At 37.2% G+C, this 19,516-nt stretch overlaps 2 protein-coding genes across 2 annotated transcripts in view; one reads left to right on the forward strand and one right to left on the reverse strand.

Annotated features, from left to right (window-relative positions):
* Window positions 1-2,325: 2,325 nt before the first annotated feature.
* The window catches only part of cwf19l2 (CWF19 like 2, cell cycle control (S. pombe)), a 57,968-nt gene continuing 40,777 nt past the window's right edge, over window positions 2,326-19,516 (reverse strand). The window contains exons 12-19 of the mRNA XM_023351443.1: window positions 12,746-12,874; window positions 11,058-11,195; window positions 6,019-6,231; window positions 5,206-5,322; window positions 4,687-4,842; window positions 4,519-4,599; window positions 4,286-4,387; window positions 2,326-2,558 (exon numbers count right to left, since the gene is read on the reverse strand). Coding sequence (XP_023207211.1) covers window positions 2,418-2,558; window positions 4,286-4,387; window positions 4,519-4,599; window positions 4,687-4,842; window positions 5,206-5,322; window positions 6,019-6,231; window positions 11,058-11,195; window positions 12,746-12,874 — 1,077 coding nt within the window. The 3' untranslated portion in view covers window positions 2,326-2,417. The remainder of the gene's footprint in view (window positions 2,559-4,285; window positions 4,388-4,518; window positions 4,600-4,686; window positions 4,843-5,205; window positions 5,323-6,018; window positions 6,232-11,057; window positions 11,196-12,745; window positions 12,875-19,516) is intronic.
* LOC111605775 lies at window positions 18,051-19,353 on the forward strand. Its single transcript, XM_023351444.1, has 7 exons — window positions 18,051-18,119; window positions 18,261-18,320; window positions 18,404-18,439; window positions 18,537-18,597; window positions 18,685-18,791; window positions 18,880-19,152; window positions 19,248-19,353. Exons 1-7 carry the CDS (start codon window positions 18,084-18,086, stop codon window positions 19,347-19,349), a joined length of 675 nt encoding a protein of 224 aa, XP_023207212.1. The 5' UTR covers window positions 18,051-18,083; the 3' UTR covers window positions 19,350-19,353.

Consider the following 19,516-nt stretch of genomic DNA (forward strand, 5'->3'; position numbering starts at 1 on the left):
TGAACCCTGAGTCTCACTGGCGTAAATTAAAAAGAACTGTGTCAAAGTTGAAGAAAAACTGGATCCATATATGAAATTAAATACCATAATACAAAACAACAACAAAAAACATTTGCTGCAAGTCAGAAAGTTAAAATGAGAATTTATGTCACAGACAAACCAACCATCAGTCAAACTGATTAACCTACAAGGAATGTTAAATATATCCAGTGTTCTTGACATATCTGGTCATTGAGATATTCGATATTAAGCTAAACAGGACATTTTCAGCAACAAGGAACTCAAAGAACTCTAAAAGTTGAATTTTCATGAAAAGTGTTAAATGGGAAAATGTTTCATAAGAAAAGCATGAAGGCCAAACTAAAGTCTACCAGGGAAAACAAAGACAAGCTTTCAGGACAATTGGAATAATGGTCTTTGCTCAGATGAGTTAAAAAAAGTAATTATTATGACACCAGAATAGAGGGCCTGAAAACAATATACCAGGAAAAGAACCTGAATTGTGAAGCATAGAAAAGGAAGTATTACTGTGGGATGCTTTGCTGCAGAGGGACCAGGCCAGCTCACCATCATAAACTCCATGATGAATTGTACAATGTATCAGAAGGTGCTTGAGTAATATCTGAGACCATCTGTAAAAGATTTGCCCAGAACAGAACTGGATCCTGGAACATGATAGTGATCTAATGCCGGAAAATCCACCAGCTGAAGATTAAGAAGTGGGAAGCCCTGGGATGACTCGAAGCCCAGATCTTAATCTGTTTGAGATGTTGTGACTTGAAACTGGTAGTACACACCAGAAACCCCTCAAACATCTCTCAATAAAGAAATAAAAAACTGATTGGATGTTCCAACCAATGAAACCAACAATATTTTACCTTAAAGACGATTCATTAATAATGAAATGTTTACCTATCAGGTGAAGTGCATTACAGTGTTACAATAATCAGGCTCATAAAAATGAAGAGCAGGAAATTGTGTGTGTGTGTGTGTGTGTGTGTGTGTGTGCTGTCGATAAATATATGGCATATTTCGTATTATGGTATAACATCTGTCTGCTTCCATCATGTTTTTCCATGAAGTTATTAATCAAATTAAATGCTCAATAATAAAAAATATATGTTAGAGTGAAGTTAGAAGTCCTCATCAACTGTACAACAAAAGAGAAAATGACATGCCTGTTGATGCCTGCCGTGAAAGCACACAAACAAGGCAGAAAGACTTCAAACTGCAGATATTAAGAGTGAAAGCACAAAGTACTTGTTGGCCTTACAGTTTAATGCCAGGGTCAACAGAAAAAGGACGTGTGAGCGAGAGACAGAGACGCAGACAGGAAAAGACGAATGACTGGCTCGGTCAAACATCCACCCCCAGCCAATCTAATTGGCCATCACCATACATCACTTCACACCATTGTTATTAACCATGAACCTGCATCCTCTACAGTACTTGTGTCATATAAATAACCAACATTGCTTGTCCACAGGACAGTGTCTGAAGCACAAGCAGGGTTAAAGTCTCTCGCAGAAATTGCAAGAGACTGTTTTCCTGCAAAATGGCAACCTTTCTGCAAAGTCATTTGCTGGAAGGGTTCTGACCTTTGAAAACACAAGTTGACAAGAGGAAAACAAAATAGAAAGACAAAACAAAAAAACCTCTTACAAAGTTTATAGGACTGCAAATAACATTAAGTTTTGCAAAGAAGGAATGTGTATGTCAAACTAGAATATAATCGAAAATTTTATTTTTAATTATTTCAAAAAGTTAGATTTGAAAGTGGAAGTCACAGTCAACATATTTTAGGGGGACATTTGCAATAGTTTAACAAAGTGGACAATATGGAATAACTACACAGGTCTGCATGTACAAATAGTGCAATAAAAAACATCATAGTAATCCTCTTCCATTACTCACACCAATTCACCAACAGTCAGCTGCATCCATGCATCAAATGGGAGTCCGAGATTAAACCTAGAAATAAGATCAGCCTCTGAAGTTGTGAACTAATCAAAGAGCCAATAGCTTTGCTCAAATTGAAAAATAAAAAAAGATGATGAAGTTGTATGTAAGGTCATCGTTTCAGATTGCTCAGGAGAAAAGGTGTGAGGTGGAGACAAATGCTTGTCGATATCCCTGCACAAGTTTCAGGGATGACACTTAAACCTCAAATTATTAAGTGACAGATGTGGAGAGCATGAGACCAGAAAGTAAGAAATTAATTTTATCGGATGGGGAGTGGGGAGCAGCAGACTGTAAATAAGGTTTATGACACAGAGAAGCCCTCTTTAGTTCATCATATCTTATCACAATTACAAAAACACAACATTTAAAGTCATTTGATTTTCTTTTATTTGAGTAAAAGTGGATTACATTACACAATTAAATTCCTAACATCCAGGTAAAGCTGTGTGCTGCAGCTAGACCTCAGTCTTGGTACAGTCATATGGTTTCCACCACTGTGCAAACTGCAGGACTTTTTTTCTCTGATCATCAAAATTTTCTCTGATAAGCTTCCTCCAGCGTCGTGGCTCCAAGTCCATCATCCCTCCAACAACTTCCTATAATGGAAAGAGAGGTCAGTGCTTTTAGATTTCATTCAATTTAGTTCAATTCAATGTAATTCATCTATACAGTGGCAAATTCAAAACAAATGTTACATCAAGGCACTTTCTGAGATAAACAGTTCTGACTCCTTTCCAGAAATATACAGAGCGTTTCAATCTTAGCCAAAAAACAACTGTTAAATTCACTTGTTATAATTTCAACTAAGTAATTTATGATTTTTGATTGCATCAAATCTGACCTTGTGAGAAAGAAAACCTTAGATTCAATTATAACTACAACCATTCCCCCCTCTGTAAAGATGTGCAAAAAGTTTAAGAATAAATTGTTTTTTGCAGTTGCATAATCTAACAGCTAATTTTAACTTCTAGTTTATTAAGGTGTGTACATTTTTTCTTACATCATAGTAATGCTCTACAATGAGTCTTTCTGGACTCATAAGAATTAACACTAAAAAATTACCATCTACCATTTTTGACTGTCAGGCTCTCTTGCCAATCTCATTTTGAAAAGTGGAGTACATGTCTTGTCATGCAACTTCTACTTCAAGGAGACAGGAAGTACTCCAGGAGTTCAGTTAAATCCATCATGAATTAGTAATATGGCACATGGGCAATTCTGTCTAGATTAGGGTGCTCTAACATCCTAACAAACTGAGTGGCCATGTAAGCAGACTAATGAGAGAGACACCATGACACTTCTGACTACGCTGAAGGAGTTTACAAGTTTCAGCGAGATGGGAGAGACTGCAGACAACAACTGTTGCCAGGTTCAGAGTGGCAATGAAAAAGCCACTGTTGGAAAAAATATATATAAAATCTTGGCTAGAGTTTGAGGGACTCCATGGTCAAGTGTAAGAAGGTTCTTTGGTCTGATGAAACCAAAATTGAGTTTTTAGGCCATCAGACAATATGCTGTTTGGTGGATACCAAAGGCTGCACATCATCACAAACACACCATCCCCACAGTCAAGAATGGTGGTGGCAGGATATTGATAGGTAAAGATTAAATAAATGCAGCAAAATATCAGGAAATCCTGGCATACAATGTGTTTCCATCTGCAAGAAAGCTACATTTATTTTTCACCTTGTAGCAGGAAAGCTACAAGGTGGATGTTCTGTCAAAGCCAAGATCTCAGTCTCATAGAATTTGTGGGTGGACTTGAAAAGGACAATCCACAGCCAATCTCCAGGCAACCTGAAGAAGTTTGAACAGTTTTGCAAGGACAAATGAAGTAAAATTGCAGAGTCCAGATGTGCGGCCTCATTGAGACTTAACCACACAAGACTTATCCACACAGACTCTGTACTGTTTAAGGTGCATCTGCTAAATACTGATTCAATGGTGTGACTATTTATGCAATCACTTATTCTATGTTATATATTTTTATTTAGCTATCATTATTTTGTAAAAAATACGATTTCACTTTGACATTAAAAAATATTTTTTGACAAAAAAGCTGAATTTTGTTGATTATGACTGATTTGTAAAGCAATAAAAGAGTAAAACATCAAAAAAGGCTGAATACCTTTTTTGGCAATTAACTGTTACTACTTCACAAGAACACTTGCTTGACTAACACACTCCTGTTTTGTTTGTTTTATCTCGTATCTATACTAACATGACAAACTCAAACAGACTTGACAATACCTGGGATAAATAAAAATAAACTAAAGATTATGTGACAATATAAATGATGTTTAGCAACATTTATACAACCAACCTTGCCAAAGTAATGAGGAAACTTCTGTTCATTTTCAATGACATGAGCAAATCCTCCTTGCAATCCAAAATCTACAGCAAAGTATGGCAGACCCCGAGGGACCTAGAAAGACCAAAAAAAAAAAAAAAAAAGTGGAAAAAAAATACAGATGAGAAAAACTTGGTCAGATCTGAACAGAAAGGGAGGGGAATAAAGATAAAAGAGGACAAGAAATCAAAGGGGAAATGACATACAGCTCTCCGGATGTCTTTTGAAGAGAGGTCAACGAGCTTCTTGTTCATAGCCCACTCCTCATCACACTCCATGATAGCTTTCTGGAAAACACCAAAAATAACAACAATATCACACCTGAAAAACACATTAGAGAGGCTTAGAAAACTTAAGACATATCTTACACAAACCTTAAAGTATATGGGTGCCATGTCGCCCAGCTCTCTGGGCAGTGGGATGCACTCTAGGACCATGTGTTGTTTTCTGCGAAGGTTCATGTATGTTTCCATAAACACACAGTCAAGCTCTTGGGACTCAAACATTCGCACCAAAGCACGCCGGAACAGCTGTGGACAGATAAACTTAGATTTTTAGGATAAAGAACCACATTACGACTGGCTCAAAGTCATAACAAAAGGGGAGACCATGCAGTGCTTAAAGTGCATAAAAAGGAATATTTATTAACAAAAAAAAAACAACAATGGATTGTGGATGTCAGTATAAGGGGCGTAATGCAAATGCTTGGATGTGTTGTATGAGTGCATATGGAAATGTTGAGGTGCAAAAACATAGACAAACACAAATGTGCAAAAGGAGGGGAGATGAGGCCTAGCAACAAAACACCACAAGCGTCAAGCGGCAGAGCAGACGCCAAATGAAAGTTACTACTCTGACTTGAGTAGGTTGGATTGGACCTTTAAATGCCAAACCTGCATTTCTGACCAGACATCCTCATCCAATCCGGTGGCACAGGTGTGATGCTGAAGAGGACAGATGAGACAGTGGCCTTCCGTCATTGACACTCCTGCAGGCAGGCTCAGGTACACCTGCATTAAAGACGACGAGTGTGTGATTAGTGAGTGAGAGTGCTGGATGACAAATCAAACACGTATTTGAAACTAACTGGATAATAATTAGAGAAAAAAAATATTTTGGTAACAACTGAGAATGCTTTTGACAAGTTGTATTGTTCTTAAGAGTGTAAATACTGTATTTGAATTTTGACCCATTTGCAATTTTTAGAAATAGTATCATTATTATATATGTTTTTCTGATATCATGTAGCCCTATTGCAAAATTCTCAATCTTATTTACTAAAATTAGTTACTTTTGGTCATACTGAACCCAAATTTAGGTGTGGGCTTTGATTGGACCATCTCAGACTTTTCTTCAAGTATCGCTCTGTATTTAGCTCCATTCATCTTCATATCAGCTCTATCCAGCTTGCTCGTCCATGCTGAAGATCAGCAGTCCCACAGCATGATGCTGTCACTCCCATGTTTCATGCTAAGGGATTGCGCTGGCAGTCATAAATTAAATGTCCTCCACACAGACTCTACTTGATAACTAGGTTACTTTTGCCATTCATTGGACTGGATTTAATTTAGAGGCAATAGGATTAATTGGGGTGAACAGAAAAGCATGCAAGTCTTCTCAAATTTTAATTTCTAACAGAAAAAAAATTTTAAACAAAGAATGTTTCTTTCCTCAGTCCTGTATACATACAGGCAACCATGTCTTACCTTGCTCCCTATGGCCACAATAAGATGCTTTGGGAGCTCTTGGCTGCTGAAACAGTGAGGACATTTTTCCATGGACACAGCCAGCCGTCTGCTCTCCCCAATAGCTCTGTTCCTCATCCTGTCCTCGTCCTTTCCCTCGCCCTCCCGCTGTGCAGCGCTCGACACAAACATGTCGTCCAGTGTGTAGTTGTCGCCGTCTGTCTTTCCCATCATCTGGACAGAGAAGAACAGGGGAAAAAAACTAAAGTTCATTTTTAAAAAACTAAATAAAGTGATGATTTATCAGCTGAATTGTTGTATTATTTTTCTATTAAGAATTTTTTTGTTGCAATAAATTTAGTTAATTTACTGCCTGTAACATATCTGAACGGAAAAGAAAGCCATTGTATTACCAGGCAAGGATACAGTAAAAATAGCACTAAAAGAGCATTGTTTTAAAATGAGTCTCATAGAGCCAATGTTGCGAAGCGGGATGCAGTGTAGCACTTAAGTCTTGTCACTATGGTAACCAGGCAACAGGTTGGAAGGGGTGTGCATGTGAATGTGTGAGTGCATAGCTGTAGTGAAGAGTGTGTGTGACTCTCTGTGTAGGAGAGAGTGTGTGTGAGAGTTAAAAACTGGATTAGTTTAGTGACAGTGTAGGTGGGAATGTATGTCTGTGTGCGCACGTGACATACTGAGCATAACTAAGAATACACCCAAACGGCATTGTTTAATAACATACCATATTACTACAATTTCTATAGAAATGCCTTTACACAGACTTTCATGCTTGCAGAATAGCATAAGAAATAGATACCTTTCTACAACAAAAAGCCCGCGAGCCTTCACTTAAATGTTTCATTTAAATGTTTCATTTACAGTAGTCAGCAACAACACACATATTTCCTGTCCAATTGAAATACAGTACATGTGAATTTAACAGCTAGGTGTAAAGAAAAATACATTTGTTTATCTGGTATGAATAAGATTTTAAAAGAACTTTCAAAGAGAAAAAAAAGAAAGAGGAAAGGAAGGAAAAACATGAAGGTAATAAACAACATTTTTATAAAGGAACAGAATTCTGGTAATATAAACTTCTTCCACAGTTGTATCCTTTTCCACACTTTGAAATTTGTAAGAAAGCCAAATCCAATTTCACACTTTTTCAGACTGCATAAGAACCCTAAGTTCAGTTCATTTTTCAGTAGAACAACCACCCTAAATATATAGAACAGATATAAATTGACAAGCAAGCAAGAAAGAATGAAAAATAGCAAGAAAGCAAGGAAGGAAGGGTGGACATTTATAGTAAGTCTTTTTTCTTTTTCTATATTTTTCCAGGAATTAAAATATTTAAATACAACCTTATCCATTTCCAGACTGTATATATGTGAAAAGGTTAATCCTCTATGTACACAGGAACACTGAATCCACTACAGCAGGTATATATTCACATTATAATATTTTAGTCCTGTGAAAATTAAAAGAAGAAAAGCATGCATCAAAAAATATTTTATTGTTAATCATAAATGGATGGAAAAATGCAAAATAAGTAATAATTTCCTAATAATGGAACATTAGACAAAAATGGATCCAGGTACATTCATTATTGAACAATGCCAATGCCATAACAGAAAATGAGGGGATCAATAAAGTAGGGAAAATAATTGTCAACGTGTTTTCTTCCTTTTAATCTGAGACCAAAACAAGCAACCTTTTTTTTTCATTCAGTGGCTGCTTTGTTTGGTCTTGCGTAGCTCTCCATATAACTCCAGCCTTCCAACACAGAGCACATGGGACGCACCATTACAAGCAATCTGGCTACAATTGTGCTGAAAGATGGACAAGCACAAGAAAACAATCATAAGGGAAGGAGAGCAGTTGGTGGAAAAACAAATTAAAAGGGAATGGAGAAGCAACAAATAACACAGGGCACAATAATATCAGAAGCAAGGAAAACAGAGGGAAAATGGAAGCAGCAATTAAAAAACCTCAAGAAAATGCTAAAAGGTAGAGTGGAGGAATGAATTTGCAGCCAACAGCCCCACAGCTGCAGCATGACAATAGGGGACGTTATCATTCACAACACTGATAATCTTGTTTGTCTGAATTTTTTTTAATCTCTTAGCCTCAACAAAATTGTATCCAAGCATTCCTTTGTCAATGTTATGCTACACATATTGACATGATGACGAGCTTTGCAATTTGATGTGCTGAACAAAATCAGAGATATACATAGAAACTGTCTGGTGATCTGGATCAGTGAAATTTCAGCTCGACCAGCCCCGACTAGTGACCAGCTGTACTGAAACTCAAAAATCTGACTCTTTTCTGGTGAGTAAACACACTGTACCACAACTGGTTAACTTTTTTTTTTTTATCAAGGTCAAAAAAATAAATAGAAGAAATTTGTTGGAAACATTATTCATATCTTGAGGTAAAAAAAAGATAAGTGATAGAAAACTAGCAAAGAACATAATGTATCTAACCGCAGTTGTCGCTCCATTTATAATAGGTAAGATGAATGAAAAAGTGCTAAATAATATTTCTTGTAATGCATAAAAAACAAAATGTGAATAAGTTCAAGTTAAAAATTCACAATGAATTTAATATTAAGTTCACCTACTTTTTAAAAAAGTCATACAAATGTAAATTGAATTTCGGGAAATCTGCTTTTTCTTTCCCAAAGAAATGTTAACAACACTGAGGTGAGTTGGTTTGAAGATATATAGTTGGCTCAGCAGACACACAAATACATTTAAATAGGACATTAATTTACATAGGTCAAAGAAAAACAAAGAAATTTCTTTTGTAACACTGATAAATGACTAAGAATGTTAGAACAAACACTGATTGACAAAACAAAACCATTTGAACAAAGGAATAAAGGATGAGATGATTAATAGTAGAAAAGAAGCCTGGAGAAATAAGAGCGTCCGGTGATGTTAGAAATCCAGTTTTCTCTCCCTGAACTCATCAATCTATAGTTATGATTAGTAACAGTATTTATAGCAGCCCTGCCATGGTAACTGTAGATTTATTTTTAGTCAACCTTTATAGGTGCAGAATGCCTTTTCACTAATACGTGTGAATGTGTGGCTGAATAGAAAAAGGAGTGTGTGTTAATGTGCTACATGTGAGTGAATGGAGAAAAAACTAGGACAGAGATTAAGTGCAGTTTTTAATACTATGACAACTTACCCATCCAAATCTTTACTGAAAATTTCACTTTGTCATACAATTTGTAGCCATTTTCAAACTGAGCAGAGGGAGAAAGTAAGCATGTTTCAAACAGAAGAAACAGGAAGGATGTGACTTAGATTATAAAGAGGTTTAATCTGTCAAACTGCTGACAGACTCCCATAAATACACACACAAACAGCCAGTATACATCTACTCCTGGATGTGTGTTTTAAGACTTAGTGGATGAGAGTGAGAGTCAAACAACATCACAGGCAGCAATAGAGAGAAATAAAAACCCCATAAAACCTGATATGTGGCACAACAAAAGCTGAATGTGCATTATGGATGTTTCCCTGGCTGGTATGACAGAATAGAAAGCTTTATATGAACAGACAACTAAATAGTACCTAAGCTGAACTGTTCAACAGTACTAAATAACACAAACAACTGCATTAAGTAAGCATGTAAAGAGTAATTGGAAATTGTAAGTGCACCCCAAAATTCAATAGTTTGTAGTAGCCCTGGGTTCTATGGTTTAAAAACAAAATCTTAGATTTTTTTCATACCAAATTCAATTTCCGATTTTAATAGTTTTTTTATTTGTTTGTTTGTTTTGTTTTTTCTGGCTTTGTTTTCTTAATAAGAAATTTAAAAACTGGCTTTTATTTCAATCATCCCATCTGTGATTTTTGTTCTTTTCAGTTATTCTTTTGTAGATTTACTGCTGTGTTTGAGAGCATTGCCCTGTTGGTGATTATTTCAATCAAGATTCAGTTGTCAGACAGATACTGCCACATGCAACTAAGAAAGACTCCAGTCAATATATTAGTTCATGATTCACTAATGACTGAAAGAATTTGTTTCTGAGGCAACAGAAAAATGTTTTATCATCACCTCTCCACCACTATGTATAAGAGTTGCACTGTAACTTTCCAAACAAGCAATACATGCTCAGTTTTTTTTTTACATTTTACTGTCGATGACATTAATATTTAACATTCTAACTAAGGCTGGTAGAGTGTGAGATGGAGCTGTCTTTTCTTTGCATTTTCTTTTATACCAGTCTGACGTTGGAGTAAATTTGCAGGGACATTCCACACTGGGAAAAAGGTTACGTTATATAAGGTAATATGTTATTCTTTGACGTTTTTAAGATTGATGGATTTCTAATGATTAGGCATTACAATGGCCTTACAAACCTTTCAAGATTGAGGGGCTACAATAATTGCTTCTCTCAAGTTGGTCTTTTTGTCTTAGCACAAATCTGTTAGTATGCTTCAGAGCAGCAAACTGTCAAAACACCCAGTCACACTTGTTCTTCAATAATGAAGATAATTTGATAAACAGCAACCTGATTATTATTTTCCTCTTACATTTCAGGAAAGCAGGGTGTATTTCTTTTGACTGTACATATTAGGTTCAGTACACATCAATCCTCAAGTCTCAAGACATGTAAAAGAAACTACAGGGACCCCTCAGGAAAACGCATCTTTAAAGCAGCATGGTTAGAGGCAAGAAAATGACAAGAATACACACTGATAGCTCCAGGCTGATAAAAACTCTCTATGATATTTATTTTTAACTTATCTACAATAAAATAAACATAACTGTATGTATTCTACTGGTTCTTTTAGCATTACAATATTTTTTTTTAATGATTCAAACTGCCCAATAAGATTTACATTCTCATAATTCTTTTTAAAGACCTGAAAAACTAAACCCTGAATTCAGATTAATCACAGCAGTTTTTATTTACAGCTACATAAATGAATTGTGCAAAAATGAGGTTATATCTTTAAGTCTAAAACCAAACGTCATTTATTCTAACTTGATTCTTATCAATCAAAAAGGGATTCGTTCAAAGATTTTCTTACCTTTGCTGCCATACGCGAATAAAGGGCATGTTGATCTTGTGCAGAGCTCATCTTCTCCCTCCTCACCATCTCCTGCAGTCCGATGCTGTCGTCATCCTGGAAGTAGCGAACACGCTCCCCATCAACATGGGTCTCAATCTGAGCAAGAGGTTGGAATAGAGACAAAGAAGAGAATTGTGATGAGGGGTAAAATACTGGAAATAAAACAAAAGACCAATTCTTCTTATGAAAATAACAAGGTTTTTGATTAAAGTATATCAGATGGGTCGGACTTTGTGGTACAGTACTGACTGGTCCGAATCTTACCTAAAGAACAGGGACTTCTTTGTATCAATAGGCAACTTGTCATCATAATGGACAGAAGTCACATTTGAGGTACACCAAGGTTCAAACCTGGGACCCCTCCTATTTAATATCTACATGCTCCCATTAGCTCAGTTTATAACAAGACATAAGATTAACTATGATAACTACGTAGATGATACACACATCTACATTACGATGTCACCAGGTGACTCAGAACCCATCCAAGTTCTGAACAGATGCTTAGAACATATAAAATATATAAATGTCCAGACATATAAATGTCTGGATGTGCAAGAACTTGCTCCAGCTGAACAGAAAGAAAACTGAAGTTATCATCTTTAAACCTAAAGAGGAATGATCAAGAGTTATCGGATTCAAAGTGTAGTCATAGTGAAGATGGACTCAGACCTGAACCTTCAGTGACATAAAGATAATTATAATGTCGGCCTTCTATCTCCTGAAGAACATTTCTAAGATTAAAGGACTAATATCCCAGAAAGATCTAGATAAATGTATTTATGTGTTTATATTTAGTTGACTCAATTACTGCAACAGCGTCTTTACAGGTCTGGCAAAAATACCAATTAGTTTGCTGCCACTGATCCAGAATGCTGATGCTCACATTCTCACTAAAACCAGTAGCTCAGAGAATGGATTTTAAAATAGTTTTGTTAGTTTATAAATCACTGAACGGCTTAGCACCAAAATACATTCAAAATCTGCTGTATCAATCTTCCAGACCACTCAGGTCTTCTGGCTCTGGTCTGCTCTGCATCCCCAGAACCAGAACCAAACATGGAGAAGCAGCATTCAGCTTCTACCCACCACAAATATGGAACAAACGTCTAGAAAACTGCAAAAATAGCCGAAACACTGAGTTCCTTTAAAGCAAAGCTTAAAACCCACCTGTTTGGAGTTGCTTTTGATTCATAATATCTGGAAAATAAATTAACTGTGGTCTGAATTACAACTTTTCATTACCTTTTCATCACTTCTCTTTGTTCTGTCACTGTAATATGATAGTTCTTTTTCTGTTTGTTATTTGATTTATGTTTTTGTTATGTAAAGCAAATTTGAACTGCCTTATTGCTGAACTGTGCAATACAAATAAACTTGACTTGACTATGGATACAAAATTACAGACTGCCTAATGTAGAGATATCGAGAAACTAACTGGGAAAAACATAATATGGACATTACTGCTTATTTTACATATAATTTAGAGTCAAATGGATTTGCTGCTGTCTTTTCACCATTTAACAAACCTAGAAAAACATGAAGTGATACTTCTATCCCCAATCTGCATTTCTCCTGCCTGGTTATATTAAGATCACAATGTTACATTTCCCCACTATTCTACATCCATAACACATCATCTTTACCGCTTTCTTCTTCCGGCGTCCGCCATGAGGCTCCTGGGGTCCAGACGGACCTTTCACGGGCCAGGCCCGACCCGACTCATCCGTTCTGAACAGTAAAACTTCCTTTTCTTCTCTTGACTGACTGCCAACCTAAAGAAAGAAAAATCAAAATGCACCAGGTTACAACAACGTGTCTGTTTATTAACTTATCTTTCAGCATTTCAAAAGAACAAAAAGGAGACAGAGATCAGAACTTGAAATATTATTTTGAAAAAGTAGCTTCAATAAAGTTTGAGAAGGATTTGGCAAGCTTTTATTAGCAACACCTCACATACTGACACTGTTAATATAATATAATATAATATAATATAATATAATATAATATAATATAATATAATATAATATAATATAATATAATATACATGTTAAGTGGTCGAGTATGATCAGGTGTTGTGTAGCCATTGCTCACTTTAAATAACAAAAAGGCTCATTTTGCTGCTGTTTCAGTCTCATTCTGCTGAAATAAAACATTGGGGCTAGAGTAGCTAACATTTAGACAAAGCTAGTAGTAAAATTTTGGACACGTGAGTATTCCAGAATTAAAACTGCTTAACCAAAAAGATTTAGGACTAATTAATAATTAGAACTAATAATATATTTAGATTTCAGCTATGCTAAAGGCGCTGTGGTGCACCTTCAAAATAAAAGCACGCGAGAGAAAAATTTCAAAATTCTTCGCAACTGCGGTGAAATCATTGGGTGGGACGAAAGCGGCTGTCTCCAATATTGGAGGGGACACGTCAGCCCCGGTTCCTACGCCTATGCATAACGGTATGTCTAGAATGACGAAGCAGGACACACGAGAAAAAAAAAGAAAGGTCAAAAACTGAGGAATTGGTGAGCCAAAGTAGAATAGAATAGAATAGAATAGAATTCAACTTTATTGGGGCCTGCCATGCAAAGCAATGGCAGGAACCTATTGCTATTCTCCCAAGAAAAGTTTCTTTATTGGGGCCTGCCATGCAAAGCAATGGCAGGAACCTATTACTATTGTCGGAGAGAAGCGTCTCTTTAAGTATTATTGGGGCCTGCCCATAGCAATGCATAAGGAGAGCAGTACTGACTTGCGAAGCAAGTCAGTACTGCCTCCATGCATTGCATGGCAGGCACCTATTATTCTACACCCAATAGAATGTCTCTTTATATCTTTATTTATTTTTCTTCCATCACCGTTAATGCGGCTCGTACCGCTGCGTGAACCCCCACAAAAGTGGTATCAAAACGTGCGGCTCGATGCCGAGAAGGGAGCTATTATTTTTATAAGGAATCGGACTTACGATGGCGACGTAAAAAGCGTCAAACGAGCCAAATTTCCAACTGCCGAAACGCAGAGCCTAACTGACACCAACTGCCGCTTTTTTAGAGTGAGAAATGAAGAGAATTTTTGACCCCAAAATGATTTTGAAATCGCCCTCACACCCACAAATATCGCCCAATTGGTATCAAACTCGGTCATGACATCGATACGCATGCCTGCTCCGGTAAAATGTTTTCGAAATTTCTCTAGGGCTTACGGTTTTCTGTCAAGGTGCTTCAGAGCGAAATCATGCGCCAGGATAACTGACGCTCTCCCAGATTCACTTCCATGTATTTCTGAAAAATTTCTGTGCTCTGCATACACCATTTTTGTCTCATCACTGCAATTACTGTGAGTGAGCTACAAATATGAATCGCGGTACTATGGGAGACGACAAATAGCCCTCTCATATGCTTCAAACGGTTTTCCAATACGTCTCTCGGTTCCTGAACGGCAAGGAGTTGTTCGGACTGCTTTTTCCATATAAACCAATGGGGTGTCTCACAAAGATAGAATTTTTTCTCCACCTTTCTCTCACACACACACATGACAGTTAGCAGAGGATTGATAACCATAGCAATGGAACACAGGAGGGGATTGGCTGCTGGTTAGGACTACAAATACGCATCACTGTAGTTCTAATCAACACTCAGTTAAAACAGAGGGCTGAGCTGCCATTTAGAGCTACTGGCTGTTTTGGCCAGTAAATAACGGATTTAACCCAAACACTGTTAGACATTTTAATTAGTGTGATCATTTAATATGAAGCTTATGTTTTTTTTCAAAATAAAAGCCTCAATATCCCCCTCAGGTTAATGCACCGCCGTAGGCGGTGCAATAATATTAGCATGCATTATATTTTTCTCTCAGGTTAGGGAACTGCCTTGCACAGCAAGGCAGTTCATTAGCATTAGCCTTTTACCTTAAATAAGCTATTAGCTATTTTCTTACTTATTAGCCATGTTTAATATACTGAGTGGAGTAAGTCAATTACAGACAACATTCTAATGATATCCCACATGCTATTGACAGCATGTAGGGAAAGATATGTTCAGCCTGCTTTGATCAGAAAAACTAACTGCTTCAAACAGTTAGAATTCTGTCTCTCCCTCTCTGTCTCACTCACACGACAACTGAGCTGCTGTTTAGAACTACAATGACTGAAGGTTAGAACTACAAGATGGCGGACACTCAGTGCCTACAAAAGAGGTCTGAGCTGAATGTCAGAACTACAAACATGGTGGAACTGTCAGTTACTACAGAGGAGGACTGAGCTGGCCTTTAGAACTACTTGTGTTTTGGGCTTTTTATAACTGATTTTATCCAACCATTGTTACACATGGGATTAGTGTGGCAATTTAAAATTAAGCTTAATGAAAATTTCAAAATAAAAGCCTTGACAATTTTTTACATGAGATTATTGTTCTGTTGAGCATTATATAACTGATTTTATCGAATCACTGTTATAAATGGGATTAGTTTGGCCCTTTAAAATGAAGCATACTGAAAATTCCAAAATAAAAGCCTTGACAATTTTTACATAATGTAATGGCTCTTTTTGGCTTTATGTGACTATTTTATCCAAAGCACTGTTACACATTGGAATATTGTGGGCATTTAATATGAAACTTACTGGAAATTTCAAAATAAAAGCCTCAATATGCCACTCAGGTTAGTGCACCGCCGTAGGCGGTGCAATAATATTATTCTGCATAATCTTTTTCTCTCAGGTTAGGGCACTGTCTTGCGCAGCAAGACAGTGCATTAACTTTAGCACAAACATTAGCATTTCACTGCCCCCCACTAGTACACCGCCTTTGGCGGTGCAATAACATTAGCCTGTATTATCTTTTTCTCTTAGGTTAGCACAGCACAGACATTAGCATTTCCCTGTACCCCATAAATGCACTACCATTAGCCTATTCTAAAAAATAAACATTTAAGCTATTTGTTTCTCTGAGGTTACTGTACTGCCTGTGCATTTCCATCAGCCTATTCCCTATGATAAGAATGTTATAAAAAAAATTCTCAGCTGTGATGAAAGGCTCCTTATGGTTAAACAAGTTATTTTTAGGTTCCGTCTTTTAAAATACTTTATTTTTTATTATTTTTTTATTTTTTGTGAAGCTGACTGGTCAGCAGAAGCATATGTCATACACCCTAGAAAATGTCAGTCTCTGATTGGTTGACACATAACATCTTGTATCTATGCCTGTGACGTAAGGTGCAAAAGCTGGCAGCCAGCTGTGTTGACTGTAACCATATGTTAAAAAATGTTATTTGGTTGCGTCTTTTAAAATTGTTGTTTTGCGAAGCTGACTGGTCAGCTGGAAGATACGTCATACACGCTGTAAAATGTCAATCTCTGATTGGTTGACACATATTCCGAAGCCCGTGGAACTTTCTGGAACTTTCGGCTTCCGAGTCTGCTTCGGTCAAGGTAAGACGTGTTTATGCTCTATCCATAAAATATAGTATTTACATTTTTTTATTTGATTACACTATTATTATAACTGCTTACAATTGTTAGATGTAAAGAGTTCCTTGAGAAAGATGGTTGATTTTAAAAGTTTGCTGTAGAATATTTTGTCGTGGCTCTGTTAGCGTACTTGCTAGCTTGATGGAACAAGATTTTTCTGGATTTAGCCACCTTATTTCGAGGCTTTGCGTGATTTATGGGGGCGACTTCCGCCGTATACTGGAACCGCAGTTTGTTTACATGTTAGCAACTCGCTAAACGGCTTTCGTCGGAGCTTTTAGGTTATAAAATATCGGTCCAATGGGGGGAGATTATCTCTATTTCGGTCTGAAGCGCGGCAGCTGCAGTCATTTCTCCGCGGATTTGCTGCGTCAGTCAGCAACGGAGAACATCGAGGTTCTGGTTCTGATTTACTGCATAAAGTCAGATATTCTATTTTGTCTTATACAAATGTATTACTGGCCCATACACAGTGATAAAACACACTGGCTGGATTCACTTCATGAACTATTATTTTTTAAAATTCAAATAAAAAATTAATTCACATCACACCAAGCTAATATTATCTATTTCTGCTGTTTTATACTGTCGGTACAAACCTGCAGCTCAGAATTACCCTGATTTCTCTTCTTTATTACTGTCCGCTCTTCAGAGAAACTAGCTGCTAGCAGCGCTGCTAATTCACGGTCATTCCTTTACAAAACTTAACGCTGTGTTCCTCTCGCTCCTCTGTACTGAGCAGCTGTTTGATAGCAGACGGTGTGTCCGTAAACAAGTTTTGTCAAATGTCATACAATAACCGAAAAAAGATATGTAACGTCTATCATGAATATAGATTAGCTAAAAACCCTACAAATTACAATGAAATAAAGCTACTTCCGGTGGGAGCCGTAAGTAAGACCCATAATCGTTTCCTCAGTGGGAATAAGGTGGATAGGAGAAGATAAATGTTTTAGACCCACAGTAAGCTAAATAATAAAGTGCTGCAATGTTTTTAAGTCTCGTAATTTTGTTCGTATCTTCATATGTGACATCTCTGTTTTTTTAATTATATTTTTGACCAAGTTGTAAAATGTACTGATGTTTGCACCAGTTGGTAAAATATATTGGTCTTGTTTAGAAGCCTCAGAACAGTTTGAACTTCATCCTTGTATTTAAGAAAAAAAATATTAACCTATTTTAAAAAATGTATATATATATTTTTACGGTCCTTTTTTAATTGGAATTTATTTTTCTTTTAATTACAGCTTTTCTCTTGTGCGAGACTTTGTGATTTGGAAGTTTTCCACTGCTGCCTGCTGCGAATCTCACCTCTGCATCACCACACCATCTTATTAATTCACTTATTACTCATACCTCTTAATCCTACAGACACATATTTTATCTACATATTCAGACAAGTTCTTTTGCACATAGTAACATTCAGCTGCACACATTCACAAACACACACCTTCCTACAAATATTGTTTAAATAACCAGCTTTCCCCCCCAGGTGTCTTCTTTTTTTATTCTGCTGTTACAGGATGCCACGTAGAGGACGACGCTCCGAGGCTGCCAAGGTGAGATGGAGGAAGCTGGAGAGTGTGCCGGTCGACGCCAAGGTATAACAATTACACATTGCAGTAATTGTTTTTGTCTAGCAGTAGTTCTTAATGTAGTTTAGACTTTAAGCATGATTATAATCGTTTCTGTGTTTACAGCCTGGGACACCACCGCTCGCACCCAGCGCTTGGAACCCGACTCGGTCTCCGCCGAAGAAGGTATGGCTGTCATTTTACATATTAGTAACTTATTGTTGGATGATAACAGTCATTTGCTTTACTCATTTTATTTATGTCTCTAGATGTCCCGACTGCTGGAGGGTAGCCCGCCCTACCAGGTATGTTCATGACAAGTTCAGGATTATTTATTTTGAATAACCCAATCCAGTTATGTTTGTAGTTAATCTAAACATTTTTTAAATAATTCTTTTGCAGGTGTCGCCTCCCGTGGTGCGTCAGGAGGAGCCCCGTGTGCCATCGACCTCTCCTGGGTCACGTATGTAGATAAAATCTTTGTTGTTTGGTTGTTAAATTTTCAAAAGGCATGAAAGCCTAATCTTGATAACTGCACGTCTCTAAACAGGCCGTGGGACGGGGCGTCGCCATCGGGTGGAGACGTGGCCAGCCTCCCGGGTGACCAGACGGAGCTGCAAGTTGGTTCTGCCAACTGCCGAGGCTCTGGAGAAGAAGGTATTTTTTTTGTCGATCTCATACACAAATCTTGGTTTGAATGATAAAATTCTATAAGCAAACTTTAATGTTTGTTTTTATTTTTCAGTTTGCTCTTTTGGTTGGTGATTCCCATCTGCGTGCTATTGTGGATGGGTATTCTACCATGCCAAAGGGCGACTTCTCCTTAGGGGTGCTTGCATCCCCCGGTGCCTCTGCGGAAGAGTTGAAGCTTGAGGTGCTGGATGCAGTTCTGCCTCGGCCCCCCGAGGTGATCTGTCTTCTGGCCCCAAGTAACAACTTGACCGCCAGCAGGACCTTCGTGGAGGCCGGAGCGGCGTTTGACGCTTTGTTGCGTACCGTCTGCAAACTCTCTGCTAATGTAAGTATAATATCCACTGCATTTATCCATGATCAAATATATCAGAAAACTTGGCTTATGTTAATTTGTTCATTTATTTGTATGAAAATTTACAGGTGGTCGTTGTGGACTTTCCACCGCGCCTTTGCGTGGAGGTAAGTGTGCAACAGCTGCTGCGGCAGGAGTTTCAACGTGTGGCTGCTCTGAGAAGTAAGTGACGTACACAATTTGTGTTTAGATTAAAACTTCAGCAAATTAACATTTTATGTTCAGATGTATGAAAAAATTATTTATTTTTCCATTCGTATCTACTTTATCTCAAATTACGAACATTGTTAGTGTGACTGACATTAAGAATGACATTTTCTTTTTTTCTGTCTAGGTG

The sequence above is a fragment of the Xiphophorus maculatus genome, chromosome 18 (genome assembly GCF_002775205.1).
Source record: "Xiphophorus maculatus strain JP 163 A chromosome 18, X_maculatus-5.0-male, whole genome shotgun sequence".
Taxonomy (NCBI): domain Eukaryota; kingdom Metazoa; phylum Chordata; class Actinopteri; order Cyprinodontiformes; family Poeciliidae; genus Xiphophorus; species Xiphophorus maculatus.